The sequence below is a fragment of the Malania oleifera genome, chromosome 8 (genome assembly GCF_029873635.1).
Source record: "Malania oleifera isolate guangnan ecotype guangnan chromosome 8, ASM2987363v1, whole genome shotgun sequence".
Lineage (NCBI taxonomy): Eukaryota > Viridiplantae > Streptophyta > Magnoliopsida > Santalales > Ximeniaceae > Malania > Malania oleifera.
The window spans coordinates 77,798,899-77,823,747 of record NC_080424.1 but is presented as its reverse complement, the minus strand read 5'-3'; the positions used below and the strand labels follow the sequence as shown (position 1 = coordinate 77,823,747).

Sequence of the window (24,849 nt, the reverse complement as noted above, 5' to 3'; positions counted from 1 at the left end):
CCGAAGTATACCCTCTCTCAACGATTACGCAAAACCTTTTTAGTATCCGTAGCCTACTACGTGTATCTGACTAAATTGATAGTAGTGCTATCCTATCTCTAAGACTTCATCACAATCCCAACAGTAAAGGTGCATGACAATAAATCAAAGCATGTGAAGGAAAGCATTTAAATCAAAGCAAGTAGATGGAAAGCATGTAAAAGATCATTTTATTGCAATCAAAGCGTCTGTCACTAATGCCAGAAAATACAATCGAAGACTAGGAAAGCAGTAAATCTAATCTAAGTTCTAATCTACTTTGGCTCTCAATGACGTCTTAAGTTTGTCACTAACCTAAGAGAGGCCAAAGAGGACTTCAAAGCTAATATTTATCCCCATTAGGGCGTACAAGATTTGAATTTCAAAATAGGAAAGTTTGCAGCAAATCTCGCGTTGAAGATTGTCACTGTCAACCCGGTCGCACCCCTGTTCTCCCTTAGTTGCGCTCTGGTTGAGGTTCGCGGGAAATCACAAATTCAACTTAAGATCCTCTCGACCTAGTCGCACCATTGGGTCTTGTTGGTCGAGTTGATGGTTGAGACTTGCAGGATCTCGATCTTCAGGAAATCTCAGGAACTTGACTTAGTTGCCCTTCATGGTTTCCTAGTCAAGCTATTGGTCGAGACTCTCGGTATCTCTGGCTTAGTCAGCTTTAGTGTCTCGACCTGGTCGCCCCTGAGGGTCACTTGATCGATCATTTGGTCGAACTTTCCAGCATTTCGTCTTTAGTCTGAACTTTGGAGTTTGCAGCTTGTGACCTGGTCGCCCCTTGTGTTGCTGGTCGCACCACATCTTTTCTCCTTTGATGTGTTGAGGTTCTAGGAGTTTGGTTGAACATCTAATTTGAGCTGTAATTGTTCCAAATACTCCCTTGGCTTCTCGTAATGCCTAACTCCTCGGTTTTAATTTGTATTTCCCGAAACACGATTAAACCTTGAATAACTCCGAACTATGTTAAGAAATGGTTACATACAAGATAAATGAGGATAAACAAAGGTAAATGGGAGCCTAAAATAGTGCATTTTAGGGACTCATCAGACGTACAAACAGTATGGTTGCTTTTTTGAGCAAAAGATGCAATGTGATGAGAATTTTGTTGGGATTCCTGACACTGCAGGAACCTTGAATACTCTTCCTTTGAGACAACTACCGTATGCTTTTCACTCAAACAAGTAACTGACAATGGAGACACTTTTGGGATTTGGGAACTCCATCCTGGTGCACATACAATCTCAATAGAGCAGCAGATAAAAAATATGCAGTGGACATGTTTTTTAAATTCACCAACTCAATCCGAACAAACACAACCTTCGACAACTGATGCAAACCACAAGTCCACAATGTACGAATAAAAAACACAGCAAATACCACTGTTTCAGGCCCAATAAACTCAATAGACATTGACAAACAGCTTCGAGAAGCATCAAACAATCATTCCTTGGATGTCGTAAATGAGCAACTAAACAAGTTGAGATCTTTGGAAAAAAAACATCATGAAATCTCCAATAATTATAGAGGGATTTGAGCACTGCTGGAAAAATTTGATTGAGAAACATGCCTAGAATTGGCTTCACACTCTGGCGTGTGGGGTTGGTCCTCTCAGCCTTCAACTGGCGCGTGAGGGTGCATGGAGAAGTTTCTGGAGATGGGATTTCAGTGGGAGGGGGGGGGGGGGGTGGGAAGATCGGCAGTGTCTGTGGGTGACTATGGTGTTGTTTTTGCAAAATCTATAGTGGATTTTGTGTTCCTGAACTGGCAGTGTCGCCTAGGAATTTTCTGGCGACTGCTCTGGCTACCTGTAGCTGCTGGCTGTTTTTTTAGGCTATAGTGTTGCTGGAGATTCTTCTACTATGGTAGACATGCAGTGGATTTAGGGTTTAGGCTTTGGTTTTGATGGTGGCTATGACGATTAGGGGATTTAGGGTCTTATAATCATGCTCTGAAACCATGTTGAATGATTGGGTAAAATGGAAGAATTAATCACAATGATAGGTCTCTCCCTCTATTTATAATATATGTCAAAGTACATGACAATGACCTCAATACCCTTACTAACTCTCACTTGTTAATATAACACACACGCGCGCGTGCACATTGACAATGCTAATAATTTAACTGGTTCACATTTATATTGATAATTTTAAGTAACAAAACGTTTCTTATAATTAGCCTTAATTCTTAGATTAAAACCTTTTGACTTATGAAACAAATGTCTGCAATGTTTTTTCACTATTTGTTGCCACTTTGGTTGTGTTAATTAAAAAGTTACAGCATCTGCAAATAGCGTACGTTATATGACCTGACCTTATGACGATATGCTTCTCTACATTCATGTTGTAAGCAAAATAGAGGACTTTATGTTGACCTTCAATGGAAGCATATTATAATTGGAAATTTGTTTGTGTTGTTACCATATTGGAAGGTGGAACATATCATATGTGGTGTATCATGGTAAAATATTTATTTGGCACTTGCTTATTTTCTAAGATCCACCATGTTGCATCTCTAGAGACCCTACCATGCAAAAATTGGCATTCTCTAAGCCAATAATGAGGATACAATGATGGCCTTTTTCTTTTCTCTCTTATTGATATTTGATAATGCATTAATGCATTGCAGATTAAGAAGGAAATCCATCCCCTTAAACAGATCAATGGTCCTGACCCACACTATAATGATATTTGTTTCTCTGGTGCTGGAAGGTATTATCAACACCAAAAGGTTCAATATAAGTTTTAGCGTCTGATGTTCCATAACTTGTGAGGGTGCTACATCTGAGCATTAAAATTGATATGTGCTTAGGGATGTATCTGAACTCTCAAAGAGTTTTCCAGAGGTTGACATGGTATTTAGCAATGGACAAAAGTTGTCACTTTCTCCAGAAAACTATCTCTTCCGGGTAATTTAACCATTTTCTATCTCACACTTCCTCCTCCTTAAAACAAATGTAATCCTACAATAGCTAGGAAAGCTGATTTTATAAGGTTTAAAGTTTTGATGAGGCTTTCACGTGTTTCTTATCCTTGGTATTGACTAAATGTCCAAATTATAATCTTCCTTCCTTTGTTGTGCATGGCATGCTTTAAAGCATACTAAAGTTCCTGGCGCGTATTGCTTGGGAATTTTTCCGAATGGAATGGATCCAACTACGCTTTTGGGAGGTATTTTTAATTTTGTTCCAGCCACAACTCTCTCTCATATATTGTGTTTCATATTTGTGAAGTTTTATCTGATTTAATATTTAAATGCTACAACATGCTATAGCCTGTGTTCCATACACCTGTTGTATACTTGTATAATATTAATGGCAGCAACTAAGCCTTCATCTGAACTATTCGGGATCATCTGTGACAGGAATTGTTGTCCGTAACACTCTTGTGAGCTATGATCGGGAGAATGAAAGGATTGGCTTTTGGAAAACTAATTGCTCTGAACTATGGAAGACACAACAGGTTCCGGTTTCTCCTACTCCAGCGCCTGCAGTTTCTGATGCTAGGAATAAAACCATCAAAATGCCTCCCACTCCCAGTCCTAGTGAATTGCCTCAGAATGTTCTTCCAGGTACCATAATTGTAATCATGTACATGGATTTTGTTCCAATCTGCCACTGGAGTTGAGTTCTTTGTTGTATTATTGGACACATTGTTCATTGGTTATAGATTCAATCCAAATTTCTTAATTCTTGGGAAGTTGATGAATGGGCTTATTGACAATTGTAATATTTGAGCAAATATTTTACTGAATTTTAGATGTATAGATATAATTATTTAGTTATTGTGCTGCAAGATCTCTTTTCGGATCTTTTATAATTGGTGTTGAACAAGCTCGTATTGTTGAAGACATGTCATGTGCATTTCCAAACACTGTTGCAACTTTAACAAAAGCAAAATTTGTAAATACACCTAATTCGAGATGCAGTAATATGGTTGATGTGGGCTAAAAGGAATATCTAGGATATAGACTAGAAATGGAGAATTATGGATGCATTGGCAGTAGAAATACTCCAAGCTTGGAGTTCTACCTAGTGTTAGGCACTGGAATGCTAAATTGGAACTTAAACTACAGATATACATATGTAAGATCTATCATTAAAGTAGTAAGAATGCATGCGCAAACAAACAACATATTGATTACTTAATATCCATTTCCCACTGACATCTTGAGATCTAGACCATACCAATTAAAAATGATTTCTCTAGGTGGGAATCTGACTCATTGGAAACTCTTCATAATTATTAAAACCATTTTTTAAAATTTTTTGGAAAGGTGAAATCCTCCTGCTTTTGAGATGATTTTGTGAAATCATTCCCAACTTAGTTCTTACACATGATCAGATCCTTTCTTTCAGTTTCAATGCCCTTAGTTGAATTAACAGAAATTCTGTAATAAATACTTTATACGAAATAGATTCCCTAATCCATTCCCATGCTTCTCATGATTTTCATTAGATCTTTTAGTGTCTACAGATAAATCAGATTGTCGCTTTTATATGATTACTGAACACTGTATTGGAATTCAGATATCCCACAGGAACATCATTATGATCATTTTCTTTTTATAAGGACCCCCCACCCTTTTTTAAGCTTAGCTTCTTGCATGGTTATTAGTGTGATGACTTTCAATGTAGTTTTTTTTTTTTTTGAACTTTAGATGCTCTCTAATATTCCTGACAAGTCTTCCTTCGTACATCTGTACTCAGGAAAATTTCTGGTTGGACTCATAACATTTGATATGTCATTGAGTGTTAATAACTCCAGCATGAGGCCAAACTTCACAGAACTTGCAGGCTTCATTGCCCATGAGTTGGAAATTAATGCTTCACAGGTATGCTTGAGCCTTTGGGTTCTTATAGGCTAGCAGAAAGAAGTCAGGTTGTTTTCAAACTGTTCTGCATTATGCAGGAGTTGAAGTTCTTTAGCCAACCAATTAATGCAGAAAATTGTTGGGATTGGGTCTTGTTTGCCTTCATCACTCATGCTTAGATGGGTTAGGTTTTGGGTTAGCTAGAAAGTTATTGTTTGAAGATTCTTCGTTATGCAGCTTATTAGGCAATATCAATGATATTTTGTCTTTTTTAATCATTCATTTTTATATGAATGCCTAAATTGAAAATTATATGGTTTCAATAGTTTATCAATAGAATTGAAAATAGTTAGTGTTTTTGAATTATCTGAAGCAAAAATTTTCTTCTTCCACCTCTTATCTTTTTTTTTCTGGGAATGGATATTTACATTTTGAAGCCTTTCTATTTGATTGAATAAACACATGGGCTTGGGTTGAGGGTATAGCGCCATCCTATTACCATGTGCTTCTCAAAGTCAATCTTATTCTGACCTATATCTCTTTATATTAGTTTTTTCTTTCCAGATCCACATCATTTTTTCCTGTTCCATTACTAATTTTAATCAATGCTTTCAGGTCCATTTGTTGAACTCCACTTCCAAAGGAAATGAGTACCTTCTTAGATGGGCAATATATCCAGCTGAATTTGCAGATTACATTTCTAAAACAGCAGCAGTGGTAATGTTGTCTGTTACACTATTAGAAGTATTTTAAAATAGAACCGGAGACCTCACCATCCCATTATAGCATCACACCTAACGCTTATTTGTTTTGTAGAACATAATTCTGCGCTTGACAGAGCATCGTGTGCAGATTCCTAAGAGCTTTGGTAGTTATCAGTTGGTTGAATGGAATGTTCAGCCACAAATGAAGAAGTAAGATTTTTTTGAAGAAAAATATTACTTGATTTTTTTTTTTTCATTTTAAAATTCTTCTACTTGTAGAGCCATCCTTCATAACCATGCATCTATTTGAAGCAGTAGGTGCTGTTGAGGAAAACTAAAGATCTAGCTAACTTTTTGTCCTGGTTGAAACCAGCATGTGCTGAAATAGCATATGGGATTCTAGAATCATTCATATTTTTCTGGTTGCTTAAACAAACAGTTCAAGCCTTGACCAGAAGACAGTCACTGATCTGCTGGGCTAGAAGGTGATTTGCCAATAATTTTGTGAACCTAGGGCTGTGTTGAAATATGCCCTATTAATCTATGCATATTAAATGGCTTCTGTTTTTATAACATAATTTTTGTGTCTTTACTTGGAAATGTTTTTGTATTTGTGATGGATGAACTTACTAGGAGTATCCAAATTGACATTCCATGGTATATCTTGTTAGATAATATTTTCTTGATTGATAAAAGTAGAAATGGAAATCTAAGTTCAAATTATGGAGAGAAGCTTTAGAGTCTTAAGAGGTTTTAAGATGAGTAGAAATCAAACAAAATATATGAAATGTAATTTTAGTCATGGTAGTAGGAATATTGCAGAAAAAGATTAACAGGAAAGATTAAACTTAATGGTAAAGAAATTAATAGCATTAGTGAAATTTGATACCATGAATTTGTTATGCGAGGTAAAGGAGAAATTGAAGAAGATGCAATACGTAAAAGTTATAACGAGTTTGGTAAATTGGAGAAGTGATTTGGGTTTGTTGCATGATTTTACAATACTCTTAATTTTAAAAGTAAGAAATAGCATCAAACCATGATGAGCTGATGAGGTCCAAAAGAAATAAATTGAAGAAGTGAAAGACACCATTGTCTCGCACGACGATGGCTCTCCTCACTGTCTTCCTCTATTAAAGCTTGATATACATTGTTGGCCCACAACCTAACAGTTTTTAAGCTTTTAGGTAAAGTGGTAATCTAACATGGTATCAGAGCTGGTTACCGGGAGGTCTTGGGTTCTAGTCTTGTTGCCTGCGTTTACTGTGTGGTATTTAAAAAAAATTTATTGTGTTCCCTATCATGGATTCTATTTATTGTGTTTTTATCTCTCCACATGCTGTTAGGTTGCACGTGCGGGGGAGTGTTAAAGCTTGATATACATGTTGGCCCACAATTGAACAGTGTAAGCTTTTAGGTAAAGTGGTAATCTAACATTCTCCTTCAAGATCGCAATCTAGGCAGATCCCCTCTCTTTGACTAAGCTAAACCTGAAATTTCGACCCCCTTCCTATTCGCCTTTCGCCTTTCGCCTTTCGCCTTTTGCCTTACGCCTTTCGCTTTTTGCCTTTTGCCTTTTGCCATCTCCCATCCAAGCTGTAGAACCTACATCTCCCTCTCTTTTTTTCTTAAACCTGCAACTCTCTTTGACCTCCCCTCTCTACCTCTTTCTCTCCTCTTGCCCTCCCCCCTTCTCTCTCACTGTAAACCTTAAACCCAGACATGCTCAGTCTAAAGTCCTTCCATGCAGCCGTGATGCCCGAGAGAATGACATCATCAGGCTCATGGAGTACCGCAGAGGCAGACGAACCTTTATCTTTCTGGAGCCTGATGATTTGGCCTCATTTCTTCTTGTCTGGGAAGACTTCTAGGGGATGACAAGAGATGATCTCAAGACCTTTTCATGGTTTTGCAGGAAGAGGAACAACGATAAGTCACTGACACTGCAACTGAACTCGAATAAGCATGGCAGATTTTTGACTCTTGAAACCAATTGCAGAGGATGGAGAAATCTGGTTTTCCAAAGAGTCACGGTTCTAAAGGATGGCTGAAAATTTTTTCTGCAGGTTGCAGATCTGGCCCACCAAGTGCTTCCACCCTCTAAATGGAAGATCGAGGCTGCTTTTCCCACAGAACCATCTTCGTACCTGGAGAAGAAAATACCAACCCTGGCTGAAGCTCTTATGTCTTGGATAACATCAGTTCCAGTCTGTTCCTGCGCACATTTCAGTAAGTCCATAAAGCTGATATCTGGTAAAGACCAGCTGCAAGGCTCGCAGGGTTGGGGAAGTTAACTGGAGCAATGCATTCAAGTGAAATCGGTAAGAGTAGCAGGACTGCTGAATTTGTAATACCTGGATCTAAGACCGTCAGGCCCAAACACTTCTCCTTTGCTGATTTTGGGGTGGGCCTGAGGAACTCAAACTTGGAGGCGTTTCCTTTGGCGTACCAGCTCCTAAGACTTTCACATCATTACAATCCAACTCCATCAGATCCTTCAAACTCCATGAAGGTCTGGCCAAGACAGAGGAGAAGGTGATCTATTTTGGGGAGACTTCCCCTTCATAGATTCCTCCCCCCCAGTTATCAGGAAATCCTGAGGTAGAGGACAACTTGGAAACAGAGCTCCTCAATTCACAGGCTGCTGCTGATGATCGTGCTTTGGTTCCAGCTCCCAAAAATCATATTTAATGCAATCTCAACCCAGCAGTTGTGGAGGATAATTGTAACTTAGAAACGCTGAGTAGTTTGGACCTAGATAGCAACCACTTGAAGGAGCAGGTTTTTGATTGGGTTCTACAGAAGGTTAAGCTGGTTAGCGAAGCCGTTGGTGTGTCCTTTGATGGCTTTGAAGATAGGGCTATGGGATTCTTTGATGAAATTGGAAAAAAAAAAAAAGAGAAGAGAGGAGGCACAACCTAACTCTAAAAAACTTTTGGGCTGCAACTAAAAATTGGATACCATAGGGAACTAAAACTCTTCGTATGTTTGGTAAATTATGACAAAATGAAAGGAGACTTAGATATGGTGGAAGCAAATAGCAGCCAGGACTACTTAGTTAAACCATTTTAAGGAAATTCTTATCTTGAAGTGTGAGGGGGCTCAACGACAAATCCAAAAGGAGTTGAATCAAGTCCTTCCTCAAGGATTGGAGGGGCAATATTGTTTGCTTACAGGAAACCAAAATGGAGACAATGGATCTTAGCAAGAGACTTTGGGGAAGGGAGGCTTTTGGGTGGATCTCCCTTGGTGCTGATGGTAGTGCAAGGGATATCATGAGCTTGTGGAATCTTAATGTTGTGGAGTTGCAAGATCACTCCATAACTCTTACTCAGTATCTCATTAGTTTAAATTTTGGATGATAACCCTTTGTAGATTCTTACAGGGGCCTATGGCCTTGGTGAAGTACCCCTCTAGACTTCTTTTTTCGGATTGAGCTTCTGGAGGTTAGAAGATAGTGGGATGCTCTTTGGATTATTGGAGGAGATTTCAACATGGTGATCTACCCTCATGAGTGAAATGTGGGTGTATAAAAGAACATATACATAAGAAAATTTCTGGACTTCATCAGTGTAAATTCTCTCATTGATCTTCCGCTCATGGGCGACACCTCACTTGGTCCAACTCTAAAGATCCGCCTTCATTCTCAAGGAGTGGAAGCTTCTTAATTTCGACATATTTTCCTAAAACCACCCAGAGCTTCCTTCCTAGGCCCATCTCGAATTGCTTTCCCATTCATATTGACACAAGAGAGGTTAAATGGGGGCCAACCCTTTTTTGCTTTGAGAACATCTGGATAAAGCATGATGACTTCAAGGAACTCATTAAACTTTGGTGGTCTTTGCTTCAGATGAAGGGGAAAGCTAGCTTGGTGCTAGGTTGCTAGCATCAAAATTGAAGGAGTTGAAACAAAAGCTAAAGGTGTGGAGCAAAAGCACCTTTGGAGATATCCAAGCAAAAAAGAATGCTATTCAATGACATCAAGGATCTTAATGAACGGGAGTTGGATCAAGGGATTAAATGATAAGGAAAGGGCTAAAAGTGTCACTCTGGAAGGAATTTACTGAAGCTATTAGCCTTGAAGAGATTTCTTGGAGACAAAAATCTAGAGCCTTATGGCTAAAGGAGGGCAATCGGAATACTTGATTTTTTTCACCAGACAACGAATGCCCGCTATAGATTGAACACCATCTCCAACATTGATATTAGGGAGTACACCCTTAGAGAGAAAGAGGCAATCAAAAAGGGCATTTGTGAGTTATATAAAGTCCCCTACTCTGAATTCGAAGAATGGAGACTAGTGGTGGATGGTATCAACTTCAAATCTTTCAGCTCTTCCACTGCGGAGTGGCTAAAGAACACCTTTGTAGGAGCAAAAATCCTCCAAGCCATTGGAGATTGCAATGGGGATAAAGTGCCAATCCCAAATAGTTTTTCTTTGGCCTTCTTTTAGTCTATTTGGGGTGTTCTCAAGCATCTTTGAAGAATTCTTCAGATTAGGAAGATTTATGAGTCGTATTAATGCCACTTTTTAAACCTTGGTTCTAATGAAAACAAAATAGGGGCTGTTAAAAAGGATTTTTTTTCCACTCAGTTTGGTGCGAAGCATTTGTAAGATCCTTGCCAACATTCTCTCTAAGAGGATCAAAAGAGCCATATCGAAAATTATTGGTCATTTCTAGCCTGCCTTTGTGGTTGGAAGATAGATCATGGATGCTACCCTTATTGCTCATGAAGTTGTGGACTGAAGTTGTGGACTCTTATTATAAGGAAGGAAAAAGTAGGGTGGTGTGCAAGGTCGACATAGAGGAAGTCTTTGACCATGTCAACTAGAATTTTCTCCTTTATCGTCCAAGGAAAATGGGCTTTGGGGAGCGTTGGTGCGGATGGATTGCTCAATGCATCAACACTCCAAGCTTTCAGTGCTCATAAAGGGTCGTCCTTCTGACTTCTTTTGCTTGCTAGCTTTGAGATAAGGGGATTCTTTTTCCCCCTTCTTGTTCATTGTGGTGGAGATGTTGAGCCTCGTGCTGAAGAAAGCTACTGAACGATAGCATTAATGGCCTCAAAGTGGACAAGGATGGAAGACCCATGGAGGTGTCATCTTTTGTTTGCAGATGATTCCATTATTTTTTGTGATGGGGACCCACTTTATATTCTTAATCTATGATGCATTTTGGCAGGGTTCAAGGCCGTCTTGGGCTTGAAAGTGAATCTTGGAAAAAGAGATATCATTCCAATTGAGAATAATGAATGGAGTGCCCAGGTTGTTAGAGCTCCACATGGTGTTGGGGGTGTGGAAATTTATCAGGAAAGGCTGTGATGATTTCTACCCTTTTATCATATTTCAAGTAGAGAATGGAGACAACATTTACTTTTGGCATGATGGCAGGAGGTCCTAAGTGTTTTATTTGCTGCTATCTACAACTAGGCCCGTGGTAAGGAAGCTCTAATCATTATCTTCAAATTTCAGAGCAAGGGATCTTCTGCAACATTCCCTTTTCCAAAAAACGTGGAAGAAATGGAGCTCCACCATCTCATTCAACACCAAAACATACCCAATCAACCAAAGTGGACCATAGACAAAAATGGAGTCTTCTCGGTCAGATCCATCTACAGGAAGCTCTCATCAATGGGAATGAACCACAGCAATCTCCCTTGGACTCACATTTGGAAAACGGCTGCCCCTATGAAGGTATACATTCTTGCTTGGGAAGCAACACATGAAAATCTTAACCTTGGAATATGCAGAAAAGGGGGCTGATTGTCGTCAATAGGCCCTCCCTTTGCATGGCTGATGCAGGATCAGTTGAGCATATCCTCCTTCATTGCCTCTAGACAAGGAACTTTTGAAATATGGCTCTAGCCATATGATCAAACAGGTGGGTTTCTGCCAGCTCAGTGGGAGGGGGCTCTGGGCATGAAAGGGATTTGGGCTACCAAGGAGAATTGAAAAGCTTTCTCTCATCCCACTTGTTATTTTCTAGTGTGCTTGGAAAGAAAGAAACAGGAATGTTAAAAAACTCTCTTATGCTTCAGACTAGCGAAGAGCAGTGGATTACTACGTTTCCAGCGGGCATAGTAGGATTGCAGTGAATGACCATAATGTAATTTTAGATTTTTTGTGACATCCTGCTAGAGAGCTGACTCTGTCTCTTCTGGGTTGGCATCCGTTTGATACCCTTTTAATAAGTTCTTTTTACTGATAAAAGAAAATAAAATTAAGTTTTGTAGAACAACTATGAGACCAGTTATGCTATATGGATTACAATGTTGGGCAGAAAGTAAAAAAACGAAAGTTCCTGCAATGAGAACAATAAGGTGGATGAGCAGTATAACTGTAGAAGATAAATTGAGGAATGAACAGTCATGGTAAGTTAGGCATAGCATCTGAAGATAAATTAAGGAAAGGTCGTTGAGATGGTTTGAGTACTTGCAGTAGTGTGGGCCTAATAGTGCAGAGAAAGATCAATGAGCTTTAGTGGCAGTAGTAGGGCTAGACTTCATAAAGATTTAATAGCATTTAGTAAAAATTTTATTGTGTTCCATTTGTCAGAGGACATTGCCTAAGATCATGCAAATTGGCTGAGAAGGATTCATGCAGCCAACCCCCAGCTAGTAGGACTTGAGGATTGGTTGTTGTTTATTTTGGAATTTTTTTCTAGTTAAAATAGAAAGAATATGCACCACATAAAAGAAGTTTTCCTTTAAAAAATAAAACAACTTAAGCTTTCCAAAATTGCAACCTTTAAATGGCTGCCTACTTGCAATATGCATGCAATGCCGTTTAAGTGCAGCAATGACAGCCACAGGATTCTCGATGTTAGATGTTTTATCAGAGTTGCTTATAACTGTCTATATCGTGGCTATCATGCCATATGCTACTGGAAAGTTTCTCAGGCATGCCCTGCATTTGAATTTGACCACCTGCACCTGAATAACAGTGTCCTTAACCCCCTCCTCCACCTAAAAAAAAAAAGTGTGGAAGAGCTATGATGAGATACAGTCAGAATTATTCTTGCTCATTCGTTTTATCCTAATTTTTTTTTTCTATATTCTTTGATGTTCACATTTTTTAGCATTTGGGGTTTTGGAATGGTGCAGGACATGGTGGGGGCAACACTTTGTCGTGTTGGTAGCTGGAATTGCTGTTATCTTGCTTCTGATCTTCTCAACTTTCGGGATATTGTTCATCCGAAAACATCGACATAAAGTGGTCAATACATACAGGCCTGTACATGACATTGTTCCTGAGCAAGAGCTTCAGCCACTTACAACTTGAAGGTATAATCCAAGCTTAATCGTTCACCATAAACTTATCTGTTAAAAACTCATTTTTACCTGGGTAATGAAGTCCTATCTCAGCTAGGCCCCAAATTGATGAATATAATTTGCTCGACTGAGTTGCCCTGATGGAGGAGATGATTTTTTTTTTTTTCTGCAATTCCTCCACATGTTCTGTAAAATGTAAATGTGGGAGAAATTGGTGTTGAAGCTCTAGAGAGAACTTGTTTAGAGTTAGAAATCAAAGAAAGTGAAGAAAGCAAGTAGCATCTTAGATTTGAAACCACACTTATTTGTAGATTAAGTAACCGAGTGTATTGTTTATTGGCCAAGTTAAACGGCAACTGTAGTTCCAATTACCTAGATATTTACTTTACAAGGTTGACGATAAAAATATTTGTGCTGTTACTTCAACATAAAATTTGTGGATTTATTCATATCAAAATGTCTATTTTGCGCTCTTATTTCATTTGATAATAAATTTATAATTGTTTGTTCAAATTATTATATTGTTTAAATTTTTTTTGTTAAACTTTTGTGTTTGTATGTGCATGCGTAAACACGTGCATTTTATATCTCTATGTTTGACATGGGTATTGGGGAGGTTAAGTTGGATTAAGGTAGGATTAGTTGACACTTGGGTCAGAATAAATTCTTTAACTGTTTAAACTTATTTAATAATTGTTTAAATGTAAAAATTATGTAGAATTGTTTAGGTGCACTCATACAATGCACATATGTAAATGTATATTCATCCATTAATTATTTTCTTTGGGTTGGTTGGCTTGGATTCGAGCCTACACTAGTAAAAGTCTTTGTTTTTTGAGTTCATGCTTATGTCTACTTTATGTGCATTTATGTGTGTTAATTGTTATTTAGCTATTTAACATAATTATTAAGTGTTAAAAGAGTTTTTGTTAGTAGTAAGTGTGAGTTAGTAAGGGTGTCATTCCCATTGCAGTTGACATGTATTATAAATAGAGGGAGAGACCTATCATTTAGGTTAGGTCTTCCATTTTACTCAATTATTCAATATGGTATCCAGAGCAGGATTATGAAACCTAAACCTTAATTGTCACCCCCACCATCAAAACTGAAGCCTAAAATCCAAAATCCACTGCATGTCTACCATTATAGAAGAATTTTCAGCATACTATAGCCCTAGAAAACAACTAGTAGTGGTAAAAAATTAGACCAATCATTGGGAATTTTGTGGTGACACTACCAATTCAAGAACACTAAATCTACTATAGACATGGCAAAAACAACACCATAGTCACCCACAGACACTGTTGATCTGCACCACACTGAAATCCCATCTCTAGGAAGTGTTCCATGCGCCTTTATGCGCCGGTCAAAGATCTCGCTTTTTTAATTGCTCGTGTGACACCCAAGGAATGGTTGTTTGATGTTTCATGAAGTTGTTTATCAATGGTTATTGAGTTTATTGGGTTTGAAATAGTGGGATTTGCTGTGTTTTTTGGTTCAATGATTTAATTCCTTCCATATACCAAAATATCAAGCTACTGGGCATGTGTTTTGCTCAGAGATCCAATCTTTGTTGTGACCATGCACTCATCCTAATTAGTTAGTTGTTGTTTGGTGTTAGTAACAGTTATTGGTGGCTTTCTTGAAGCAGTGGTAGTGCTCATAAGTTGATCTTTGTGAGGCTGTGGTAGTGTTGTCCATGGTAGTTTTGGTGGTTCACCTCTCCATTGTTTCGGTGTTGTGTGTTGCCTTTTGGGGTTGCATCCAAGTTTCTTGGTGTTGTGGCAGCCTTGTACTGATTTATTTGTGACTTGTTCAAGGTGGGTCACCTTGTTCGTGGTTGTTCCGATTGTTCCAACAATTAATCTTGTGATCATTGGTCTTAGTTTGTGAATGTTGGGATGAAGTTTGCAAATCTCAGAAGTATGGTTCCCTCATTAGTCACTTGTTTGAGTGAACTGCGTATTATGGCTATATGAGAGGAGGAGTATTCAAGGTTTCTATAGTATTAGTCGTCTCAACAAGCATCTTATCACATTGCATCTTTTGCCTAGAAAGGTAATCCTACAGTCTGTATATTATCTAGTATCTTTCCCACTAGTCCTTGGGCTATTAATTCTACTGCCACTGACTATATAATAGGCGCAACCAAGTTCTTTTCTAACTTGGTCCTAAAAATCTACCTCATGTTGCCTTTGCTGATGGGTCACATTCTTTCTTATTTCTATGGTTATTTAAGATCTAAAGACAAGAAAGACAATTGACTCAGGATGTGAGGTTCACGGAATTTACTACTTGAGTCGTCTTCTCCACCTATTGGCTACACATTTGCAGCTACGCCACTTCAAATCCATTGTCGCCTTGGTCATTCATCCTTAGACAAATTGAAACAGCTAGTTCCTACATTGACTTTTATGTCTAATCTTGAGTGAGTCCTGTGAATTGGGTGTCATTGTGTTCCCTTTGCTTCCCAAGTCGACAAATGAGTCCATTCTAATATTTGGGGTCCTAGTCGTGTGACATCAAAGGTGGGGGTTTCAATACTTTGTTACTTTTGTTGATGACTACTCTAGGATGATTTAGCTATATTTAATGAAAGATTGTTCTAAGTTAATTAATATCTTTTGTGCCTTCTATTTCCAAATAAAAATTTCAATTTGATATGTTAGTCAGGATACTTCATAGTGATAATGCTAAGAAGTATTTTAGTACCCAATTCAGTACCTATATGACTCTACTATGATTCATCATTCCTCTTGTGCCCACACTCCATAACAAAATGAAGTTGTAGAGCGGAAAAATAGACATATTCTTGAAGTTATTCATACCCTATTGTATCAAATGAATGTTCTCGAAGTTTTTTGGAGTAATGTTGTGCTCACAGCTTACTCCCTCATTAATAAAATGCCATCACCTGTCTTTGGTGGTAAAATCTCATGTTTAGTTATTTTCCTTAACTCTCCTTTGTTTTCCCTTTCTCCTTGTATATTTGATTGGGTCTCTACTAATGTCATTTTCTTTGAGTCTGCACTATACTACCCTAATTCTTTGAGTTTTGTTGACCTTGATGAGTCCCTTCTTTTGCCTTGCTTTTTAGAACCAAACTTATTATCTATGCCCAATCCTCCTACATCTTCATCCAGCTTGAGTCCTTCTCATCGCTTGGATTGTCCCAATTTGCAAGTATACACGTGGCGACTCAAAGGGGAAGTGCCTCCTCCAACTTCTAATACTGTCTCTGGTTCCCTTATGGATGATCTTATTTCTTGTGATGTTAATCTTCCTGTAGTTGTTCGAAAAGGTAAACACACCTCTACCCAACATCCGATCTCTAATTTTGTTTGTTATGATTTCTTGTTAGCCTCTAATTACTATTTTGTTGGTACTCTGTCTTCTATTACTCTTCCAAAATCTATTTCTGAAACCTTATCCCATTTTGGGTCAAAGACAATAATAATTGAAGAGATATGTGCACTATATGATAATTTTACTTGGGATTTGGTAATTTTTCCTCTTGATAAGTCTGTAGTTGGTTGTTATTGGGTGTACAATGTGAAAGTCAATCCTTATAGTTTTGTGACTTGTTTGAAGGTCCGCCATGTTGCTAAGGGGTATACTTAAGTGTGTGGTTTGAATTATTTTGACACATTCTCCCTAGTTGCTAAACTTGCTTCAGTATGTTTGTTCATTTCTTTAGTCACCACTTGTCATTGGCCTATACATTAGTTAGACATGAAGAATACTTTCCCACATGGTTGTCTTCATGAGGAGGTATATATATGGAGCAACCATCTAGGTTTGTTGCTTAGAGGAGTCGAGCTCAGTATGTCGACCTAAGAAATCATTATATGGATGAAAACACTCTCTAAATGCATGGTTAGACTAATTTAGTGTTGTAGTACTTGAGTTTGGCCTCCGCCAATGTGTAGTAGACCACTTTGTATTTTATCATCATACTCCTTTTGGAAGGATTTTGCTTATTGTGTGTATGGATGACATTGTGATCATTGGTGATGATGATCAAGGTATCTAGGACCTAAAGCTTTTCCTACAGAGTAAGTTTCATACCAAGGACTTGGATAATTGAAGTACTTCTTGGTTATAGAAGTATCAAGATCTAGTACGAGAGCTTTCTTGTCACAAGGGAAATATGTTCTTGATCTTTTAGATGAGACGGGGCTATTGGAATCCAAATCTATTGATACACCCATGAATCCCAATAGTTAGTGCGATATATCAGAGACTTGTTGAAAGTTGAATTATCTCACAGTTACTCAATAAGATATATCCTTTGCAATAAGTGTTGTGAGTTAGTTTCTCAATTCCCCAAGAACAAGTCACTGGGATGCAGTAATTCGCACTTTGAGATATCTCAAAGGTGCACCAAGGAGAGGTCTCTTATGTCAAGATCGAGTCACACTCATATTTAGAGATATACAGATGTAGATTAGGCCGGGTCACCTTTCGGCCAAAGATCCACAACCGGATATTGTATCTTTTTCGGTGGTAATTTGGTGTTTTGAAAAAGTACGAAACAAACTGTGGTGGTTATGTTGAGTCCTGATTCAGAGTATAGGGTTATGGTGTACACTACATATGAACTTGTTTGGTTGAACTTGTTGAAAGTATTAGGTTTCCCACATTCTCAGCCTATGGAGTTGATGTCTGATAATTGAGCTGCCATTCATATTGCATCCAACCTAGTCTTTTATAAGCGAACAAAACACATTGAAGTTGATTGCCACTTTGTTCAGGAGAAATTTGTTTAGAAGCTCATTGCAACCACTTATGTAAAGTCTAGCTTGCTGATTTGTTCACTAAGTCTTGGGAGGTATTCATGTGAAATTCATTTGTACCAAGCTAGGAGCATATGATATATATGCTCCAGCTTGAGGGGGAGTGCTAATGGTTATTTAATCATTTAGCATTATTATTATGTGTTAGAGTTTTGTTAGTAATAAGTGTGAGTTAGTAAGGGTATCATGGTCATTCCAATTGTAGTTGACATATGTTATAAATAAAGGGAGAGACCTATCATTGTGGTTAGGTCTTCCATTTTACCCAATTATTCAATAGTATGAATACATGTTTGCATATGCATTTATAAAAAAAAAATCATATTTTGATACTTTTTACATTTAAACAGGCAGTTTTGGTGGAACATATTTTGGCCTACTACGATAATTTGAGCACGAGCTAACCTCCTTAATGCTCTAGTTTAACATAGAAATGTGCAAATTCAATGACTTGCTTAATATTAAGGTTTAATCTAAAGATGTCAAAGTGTTTATGTTCCTACTGAATAGTTCATGCTTGTGTACACACAGTCTTGCACATGTATACTCATACATGTATTATATACACGTGTTATGTGTTATGAGTTTACTATCAAATGTGAAGAAAATAGCAAAAATTATATCTTGAACATAACAAGTTCATAAATTTAACAACAAACTAACATGGGGGGTTTGTATCAATAATTTATAATGAAAGGGTTTTGGAGGTTTCTAAAAGCATAGAACTTGCAATATCATTTTCAAGAACGTGAATATATAAATGAATTTAGATTTATTCTATGTTTAAGAGCATGGATTTGAAGTTCAAATTTTACTTTGTTGAATCTAAATATGTTGTATAAAATAATATTTGGCTTATTTCAAATTCTCATAAATTTAAATTGAAGTCTTAAAATTTAAACTTCCAAACATTATCTTAAGGTACATTTGTTTTTTTTTGTTTTTAAGCTAAAGGCTAACTAGGCTTCCGAAAGCACTTTTGATAAGTAAAGGATAACACATGCTAATGAGAGATTCCGTGCACATAGGTTTGAAATTATCAATCCACCATTTACCTATTACTAAGTAAGGATTCATATTATAGTGATCTGACAAATTTTACGTTGGCTGTCAGCTACCTAATGTAACCTTCCTCCTTTACTCGGGCTTGAGACTGGCTGTGTGAGAAAAAATTTAGACATTAAGTGCATCATAGATGAAGTTGGTGAATCAAGGGGAAAATTCTCAAATAGCAAAAAGAGTTGGTGGTGGAATAAAGATGTACAAAAAATCATAAAGACAGAATTTGGTATAAAACGTGACAAAATGTAGAAACAAAGATAACTTTGAAAAATATAAGGAGGCAAGAAAAAATGCAAAAAAGGTCGTTAGTGAAGTTAAATATAAATCATTTAATAGTTTGTATGATAGATTAGGTACAAAAGAAGGAGAAAGAGATATATTTAAACTTGCTAAAGTTAGAGAAAGGAAGAGTAAGGACTTAGGAAATATAAAATGTATAAAAAGTGAGGATGATATTGTCTTGGTTAAGGACGAAGACATTAAAGAAAGATGACAAAGTTATTTTAGTAAGTTGTTTAAAGAAAACCAAATAGAAGACTTAAACTTAGAATTGTCAAATGAGGAAAAGACTAAAAATATGAGATTTATTTGCAAAATTAGAGTTAATGAAGTTAAGTTTGCACTAAAAAAGATGAAAAATGATAAATCTATGGGACCAGAGAACATCCTAATTGAAGTTTGGAAATGCTTAGGTGATAACGGAATTATATGGTTAACTAATTTATTTAATACAATTGTAAAAACTAAGAAAATGTCAGATGAATGGAGGAAAAATATTTTAATATCTATATATAAAAGTAAAGAAGATATTCAAAATTGTAATAATTATCGTGGAATTAAACTTATAAGTCATACGATGAAATTATGGGAAAAAGTAGTTGAACAAAGATTAAGATTATAAACGAAGGTCTCAGAAAATCAATTTGGTTTTATGCTTGGGATGTAACGTCTCGAACCCTTAAACCCAGGTTCGACGCGTTATACCTGATAGAATCCCTGATAATCCATAATCAACATATACGCAACTGAAAACATAAATATAATTCTTAATTAAATATAATACCTGAGTTTACTATCGCTATCTACCAACCATAATAAATTAATCATCCACCTGTATTCTCATATATACACATATCTTCCAAAATTATTCAATATTCATAATATCAGTATGTTTCACAATCATTCATAATGTCTAGAAGACTTAAAATATACAACATAAAATATCTAAATTTCCAAAAACATCATTAAAATGTTTATACCTTTTTTTTTTTTTCTTATATCTTCCAGAAATACTATAAAACCTTGAGCTCTCTAAGTTCGATCTCAAGGAGGTCTTGAAAAAAATACATTTGTATTTGGGTGAAACATATCTCAGTAATGGAATAAACAATATATTAAAACAGTGTGTGACTCACATGAGTTTATGAATATCATTTTAGTAACATTTGCAAAACATTATCATAAACACTGAAATCATTTTCTGAATCTAATTAATCATATGCAAAGATTTAACTTACGAGATTGCCCAAGGATAGGGGTGATTACGCACCCATACAAGTAGCACTCCTCTACTCTGATACCTAGGCAACCCAAAGATCACAGTTAAAGCATACCAGAGCACTCACCTTACTCAGTAAGCCCTCAAGTGATAAATTGATCTCGTACTTACACAGTTCATACAAAAGTTTATCGGCGAAGGCTCTCAAGAATAAGGAAATCTACCCGCCCATACAAGTAGTTTTCCTCTGCCCTAACACGTTATGCAGCCTACTGCTACACCTGATACAACCAGAGCACTCACCTTTCTCAGTAAGCTCTCGGGCGAAGAGTTTGTCTCCCCCAAACGTAACATGTTCTACTAGCATAAATACTACTAATACCATAATATATTATTCTTTCTGTCATTGTTCAATCATTCACTTATGTTTATGTTCATAATTTTAACATTTCACTTCATTTCACTTTACGTGACTCTTTTCTATTTTACATTATTCACATTTCACATTTTATTTCCATTTCATTCATTTTTCTTTTCATTTCATTGCATTTCATACTTAGCATCTTTCAACTGTTTTACCTAACATCTTACATTTGTTTTACCCAACATTTTTCAGCTATTACATATTTACCCAACATCTTTCAACTGTTTTACCTAACATCTTGCAGCTATTTTACCTAATATTTTTCAGCTGTTTACCCAATATTTTTCAATTGTTTACATGATTGCATTAACACACACAATCAACATAGTTCATATCATGTTTTATTCACAATGCATTACTTACTTAACCTGCATCTCATATATTTAACATATATTTGCACAGAATTTCATGCCACACAGTTTAGCAATAAAATTCATACATTACCTGTAAAATACGCCAACCAACATTTAACGTTTATATATCAAAAATACCTTTCATTCCTTACATAATTACCCTAAAAATATTTTTTCATTTTCATCAGTTCATTTTCGCATATACATATCTAATAAATAACTCTAAACTCGAAAAAATATAATTTAAATGGTTGACATTTTAAACTCATATCGAAACATATACACGTATATATAACACAATTTATTTTTCATTAAATTCATAAAAATTTTGATTTAATATATATTTTCCCCTTACTTGGTTTCTTGAACTATACCAACAGGGACTCCAAAAAGATACCTGCGGCTCTCATCCGGACCCTAAAATAAAAATCCTAGTTCCATTAAATCATACCTAAATAAAATATTATTTTAATATTTTTTAGGCTCATAAATTCTAAATAAATATTATTACCTTTAAATATAGCAAAATTTTCAAAATTTTTAAATCACACACTCGCTTTGGAGTAAAGTTTAGAAAACCTTAATTGGAACTTTACTTAGTCAAAATGACGACAATCATGACTAGGATCCCATGGTGGTGTCTGATCATCGATTTAACTGCAGAATCGATTTAACTGCAGATTTAACGAGAAATTGAGAAATTAGAGAAAAATTGTCTTACCCTAGGAATGGTACCTACGCCTCCTCACGACAAATTCACTCTAGTAGAAATGTCGGTGGTAGAGTTAGGAACTCAACGGTACCTTTCACTTTTCAATTGGCCGAATATTCGCCAAGAAATTGAGAAGAGAGAGGGACGGAGACAAATGAGAAACAGAGGAGGTGACGAGCGTAGGAGCTCTCTGCAACTCAACTTGAAGAACCTGCGAGTTCTTTATCCCTTTCTGTTTTTTGTTTTTCTTTACTTTAACTTAACTTATATATATATATATATATATATATATATATATATATATATATCATATTATTTATTTAATAAATTAAATTTAACAATACTTAATTAATTGATTGATTAATAATAAATAATTTTAATTTAATTTTTTTATTCCTTTTATTTATTTATTTAATTAATTGATTTAATAATGTTCAATCAATTAACTAATCAATAATTACTCTTAATTTAAATTTTTTTATAATTTTTTTTGAGCTATTACATTCTTCCCTCCTGTAAAGAATTTTGTCCCCAAAATTTTGCTAGCTAATCAATCATTTCCTTAACCTCTAAAATCAACTAGCCAACCACATGCCACACATTTTCATATACTCTAATTTAAACATCAAACACCCAACTTGACCATAGACCATTAGCTAGTAAAATTTCGAGGACAAAATTTTTTAAAGAAGGGAAGAATGTAATAACCAGAAAAAAAAATTTAAAAAATAAGTAATTAAAATTATTTATTGATTAATTAGTTAAATATTATTAAATTAGTGTATTAAATAAAAAAGTTAAAAGAAATAGTATAAAAAAAAGTTAAAAGAGTAATTAGTAATTAATTAATTAATTAATTAAATATTATTAAATTGAATTTTTTTTAGTTAGGTAAAATGGTGGTTATATATAATATAATATGATATGTTATAAGATATATAAAGTAAGTAAAGGGAAAAAAGAAAAAAAGAAAAAAAAAGAAGATAAGGAAGCTGAGCTTCCTGCGTAGAGAAAGAAAGAGAGCTCTGTGCTCTCCGTCGCCTTTCTGTCTCCGCCTCTCTCTCTCTCTCTCTCTCCCCTCATTTCTCGATGGATATTCGATCGATCGGGAAACGAAAGGTGTCATTGGATTCTTAGTTCCGCTATTGATATTTCTACTGGAGCAGATTTGTCGTGGGAGCGGCGTAGACACCATTCCTAGGGTAAGGTAACTTTCCCTTAATTTCTCAATTTCTTATTAAATCTGCTGTTAAATCGACGATCAGGCACCACCACGAGTTCCTAGTCGTGATCATTGTCATTTTGACATAAGTAAAGTTTCAATTGGGGTTTTCTAGATCCCACTCCAAAGTGAGAGTGAGATTTGAGAAATTTGGTAATTTGGTTATATTTGAGGATATAACTGTTTATTTGGTATTTAAGGGTTTACGAAATATTAAAATAGTATTTTATTTAGGGTTAATTTAATGGAGTTAGGATTTTTGATTTAGTGCTCGGGTGAGCGTCACAGGTATTTTTCGGGGTCCCTATTGGCGTAGTTCAAGAAACCAGGTAAGAAAAAATTATATATTAAATCAGATTTTATGAAATTAAAGGTAATAATTTATGTTATATTAAATGTGTATTTTGGTGTAAATTATTCAAATGTCAACTATGTAAAACTATGATTTCTGAGCCTATGACCACTTATTTAGTTATGTATTTATGGAAATGAATTGAAAAAAGTGGAAGAAATTTTCTGGATAATTATGTAAGAAATGAAAATTATATTTTTAAGAATGAAATGTTAAATGTGGGTTGACTTATTTTACAGGAATATGTATGAATTTTTACTGTTAAATTGTGTGATATGAGATTCTGTGCAAATATATGTTGTATGAGATGCAGGCTAAGTAAGTAAGATATTATGAATAGAATGTGATATGGACAATGTTGTCTGTGTATGTTAAATGTAACCATGTAAATAACTGAAAAATACTGGGTAAAACAGTTGAAAGATGTTGGGTAAATGTATGACAACTGAAAAATACTGGGTAAAACAGTTGAAAGATGTTGGGTAAATGTACGACAACTGAAAAATGTTGGGTAAAACAGCTAAAAGATGCCGTGTATGTAATGAATTGAAATGATAATGGAAATGAATGAAACAAAATGAATTGTGAAATGTGAAACGTGAATGATACAAATGGGAAAGAGTCACTTAAAGTGAAATGCAATGCAATGTTAAGTTATGAATATGAACAGATGTGTATGATCACTACAAAAAATTAGGGTATTAGTGACGGTTTTAAAATAGTTGCTATATGTGCCGTTACTACTAACTTTTAACGACGAATTTAACTTTCGTCACTAATAATGGAGTAATAGTGACAGATTAAATCCATCACTAAAACCCTAACGCCGTCACTATATAGTATATAACGGCTCAACTCAAATTCGTCACTAATAGTAGGGGTATTAGTGACAAAAGAGAAATTCATTACTAATAGTAGGGGTATTAGTGACGAATTATAAATTCATCACTACTAGTAGGGTATTAATGATGACTTAAATATTCGTAACTACTAGTATGGTATTATTGACGAATTAAAAATTCGTGACTACTAGTAGTTATTAATGACAAATTAGAAATTTGTCACTACTAATATTGTATTATTGAAGAATTAGAAATTCGTGACTATTAGTATGATATTAGTGACGAATTAGAAATTCGTCACTACTAGTGTGGTATTATTAGCGAATCAGAAATTCGTCACTAATAGGAGCGGTATTAGTGATGAATTAGAAATTCGTCACTAATATTAGGGTATTAGTGACGAATTTGAATCCTTCACTAATAATTAGAAAAATTAAACAACCTTTTATACTAATTTTATTTAATCATGAATTCTTATATAAAAATCTATAATTGCATTTTCGAATATATAAACTGAAACCATAATTATTACAAAATTCGTAAATCATTCAAAATTTTAAATTTAAATACAAATTCAATTAAAATGAAGAAATAACATATGTTCAGACAACAAAAATTATTTAAAAATATTCAAAATACAAATACAAATACTAATACAAATTCAAATTAAAATACAAAAACTCCATTTGTTCAAATAACAATAAAAATGATAAAGAAATAGTCAAAAGTTGCATCTGACGACTGTAGTGCATGCATGCATGACATCATGC

The 24,849-nt window shown here is 35.5% G+C and overlaps 1 protein-coding gene across 1 annotated transcript in view; it reads left to right on the top strand.

Moving 5' to 3' along the window:
* LOC131161917 (aspartic proteinase 36) overlaps positions 1 to 13,276 on the top strand; it is a 31,316-nt gene extending 18,040 nt beyond the window's left edge. Inside the window, exons 5-12 of the mRNA XM_058117938.1 lie at positions 2,659 to 2,741; positions 2,842 to 2,938; positions 3,128 to 3,200; positions 3,394 to 3,600; positions 4,739 to 4,863; positions 5,458 to 5,559; positions 5,659 to 5,756; positions 12,651 to 13,276. Of these exons, the coding sequence (XP_057973921.1) occupies positions 2,659 to 2,741; positions 2,842 to 2,938; positions 3,128 to 3,200; positions 3,394 to 3,600; positions 4,739 to 4,863; positions 5,458 to 5,559; positions 5,659 to 5,756; positions 12,651 to 12,828 (963 nt within the window). The 3' untranslated portion in view covers positions 12,829 to 13,276. The remainder of the gene's footprint in view (positions 1 to 2,658; positions 2,742 to 2,841; positions 2,939 to 3,127; positions 3,201 to 3,393; positions 3,601 to 4,738; positions 4,864 to 5,457; positions 5,560 to 5,658; positions 5,757 to 12,650) is intronic.
* Positions 13,277 to 24,849: the final 11,573 nt, after the last annotated feature.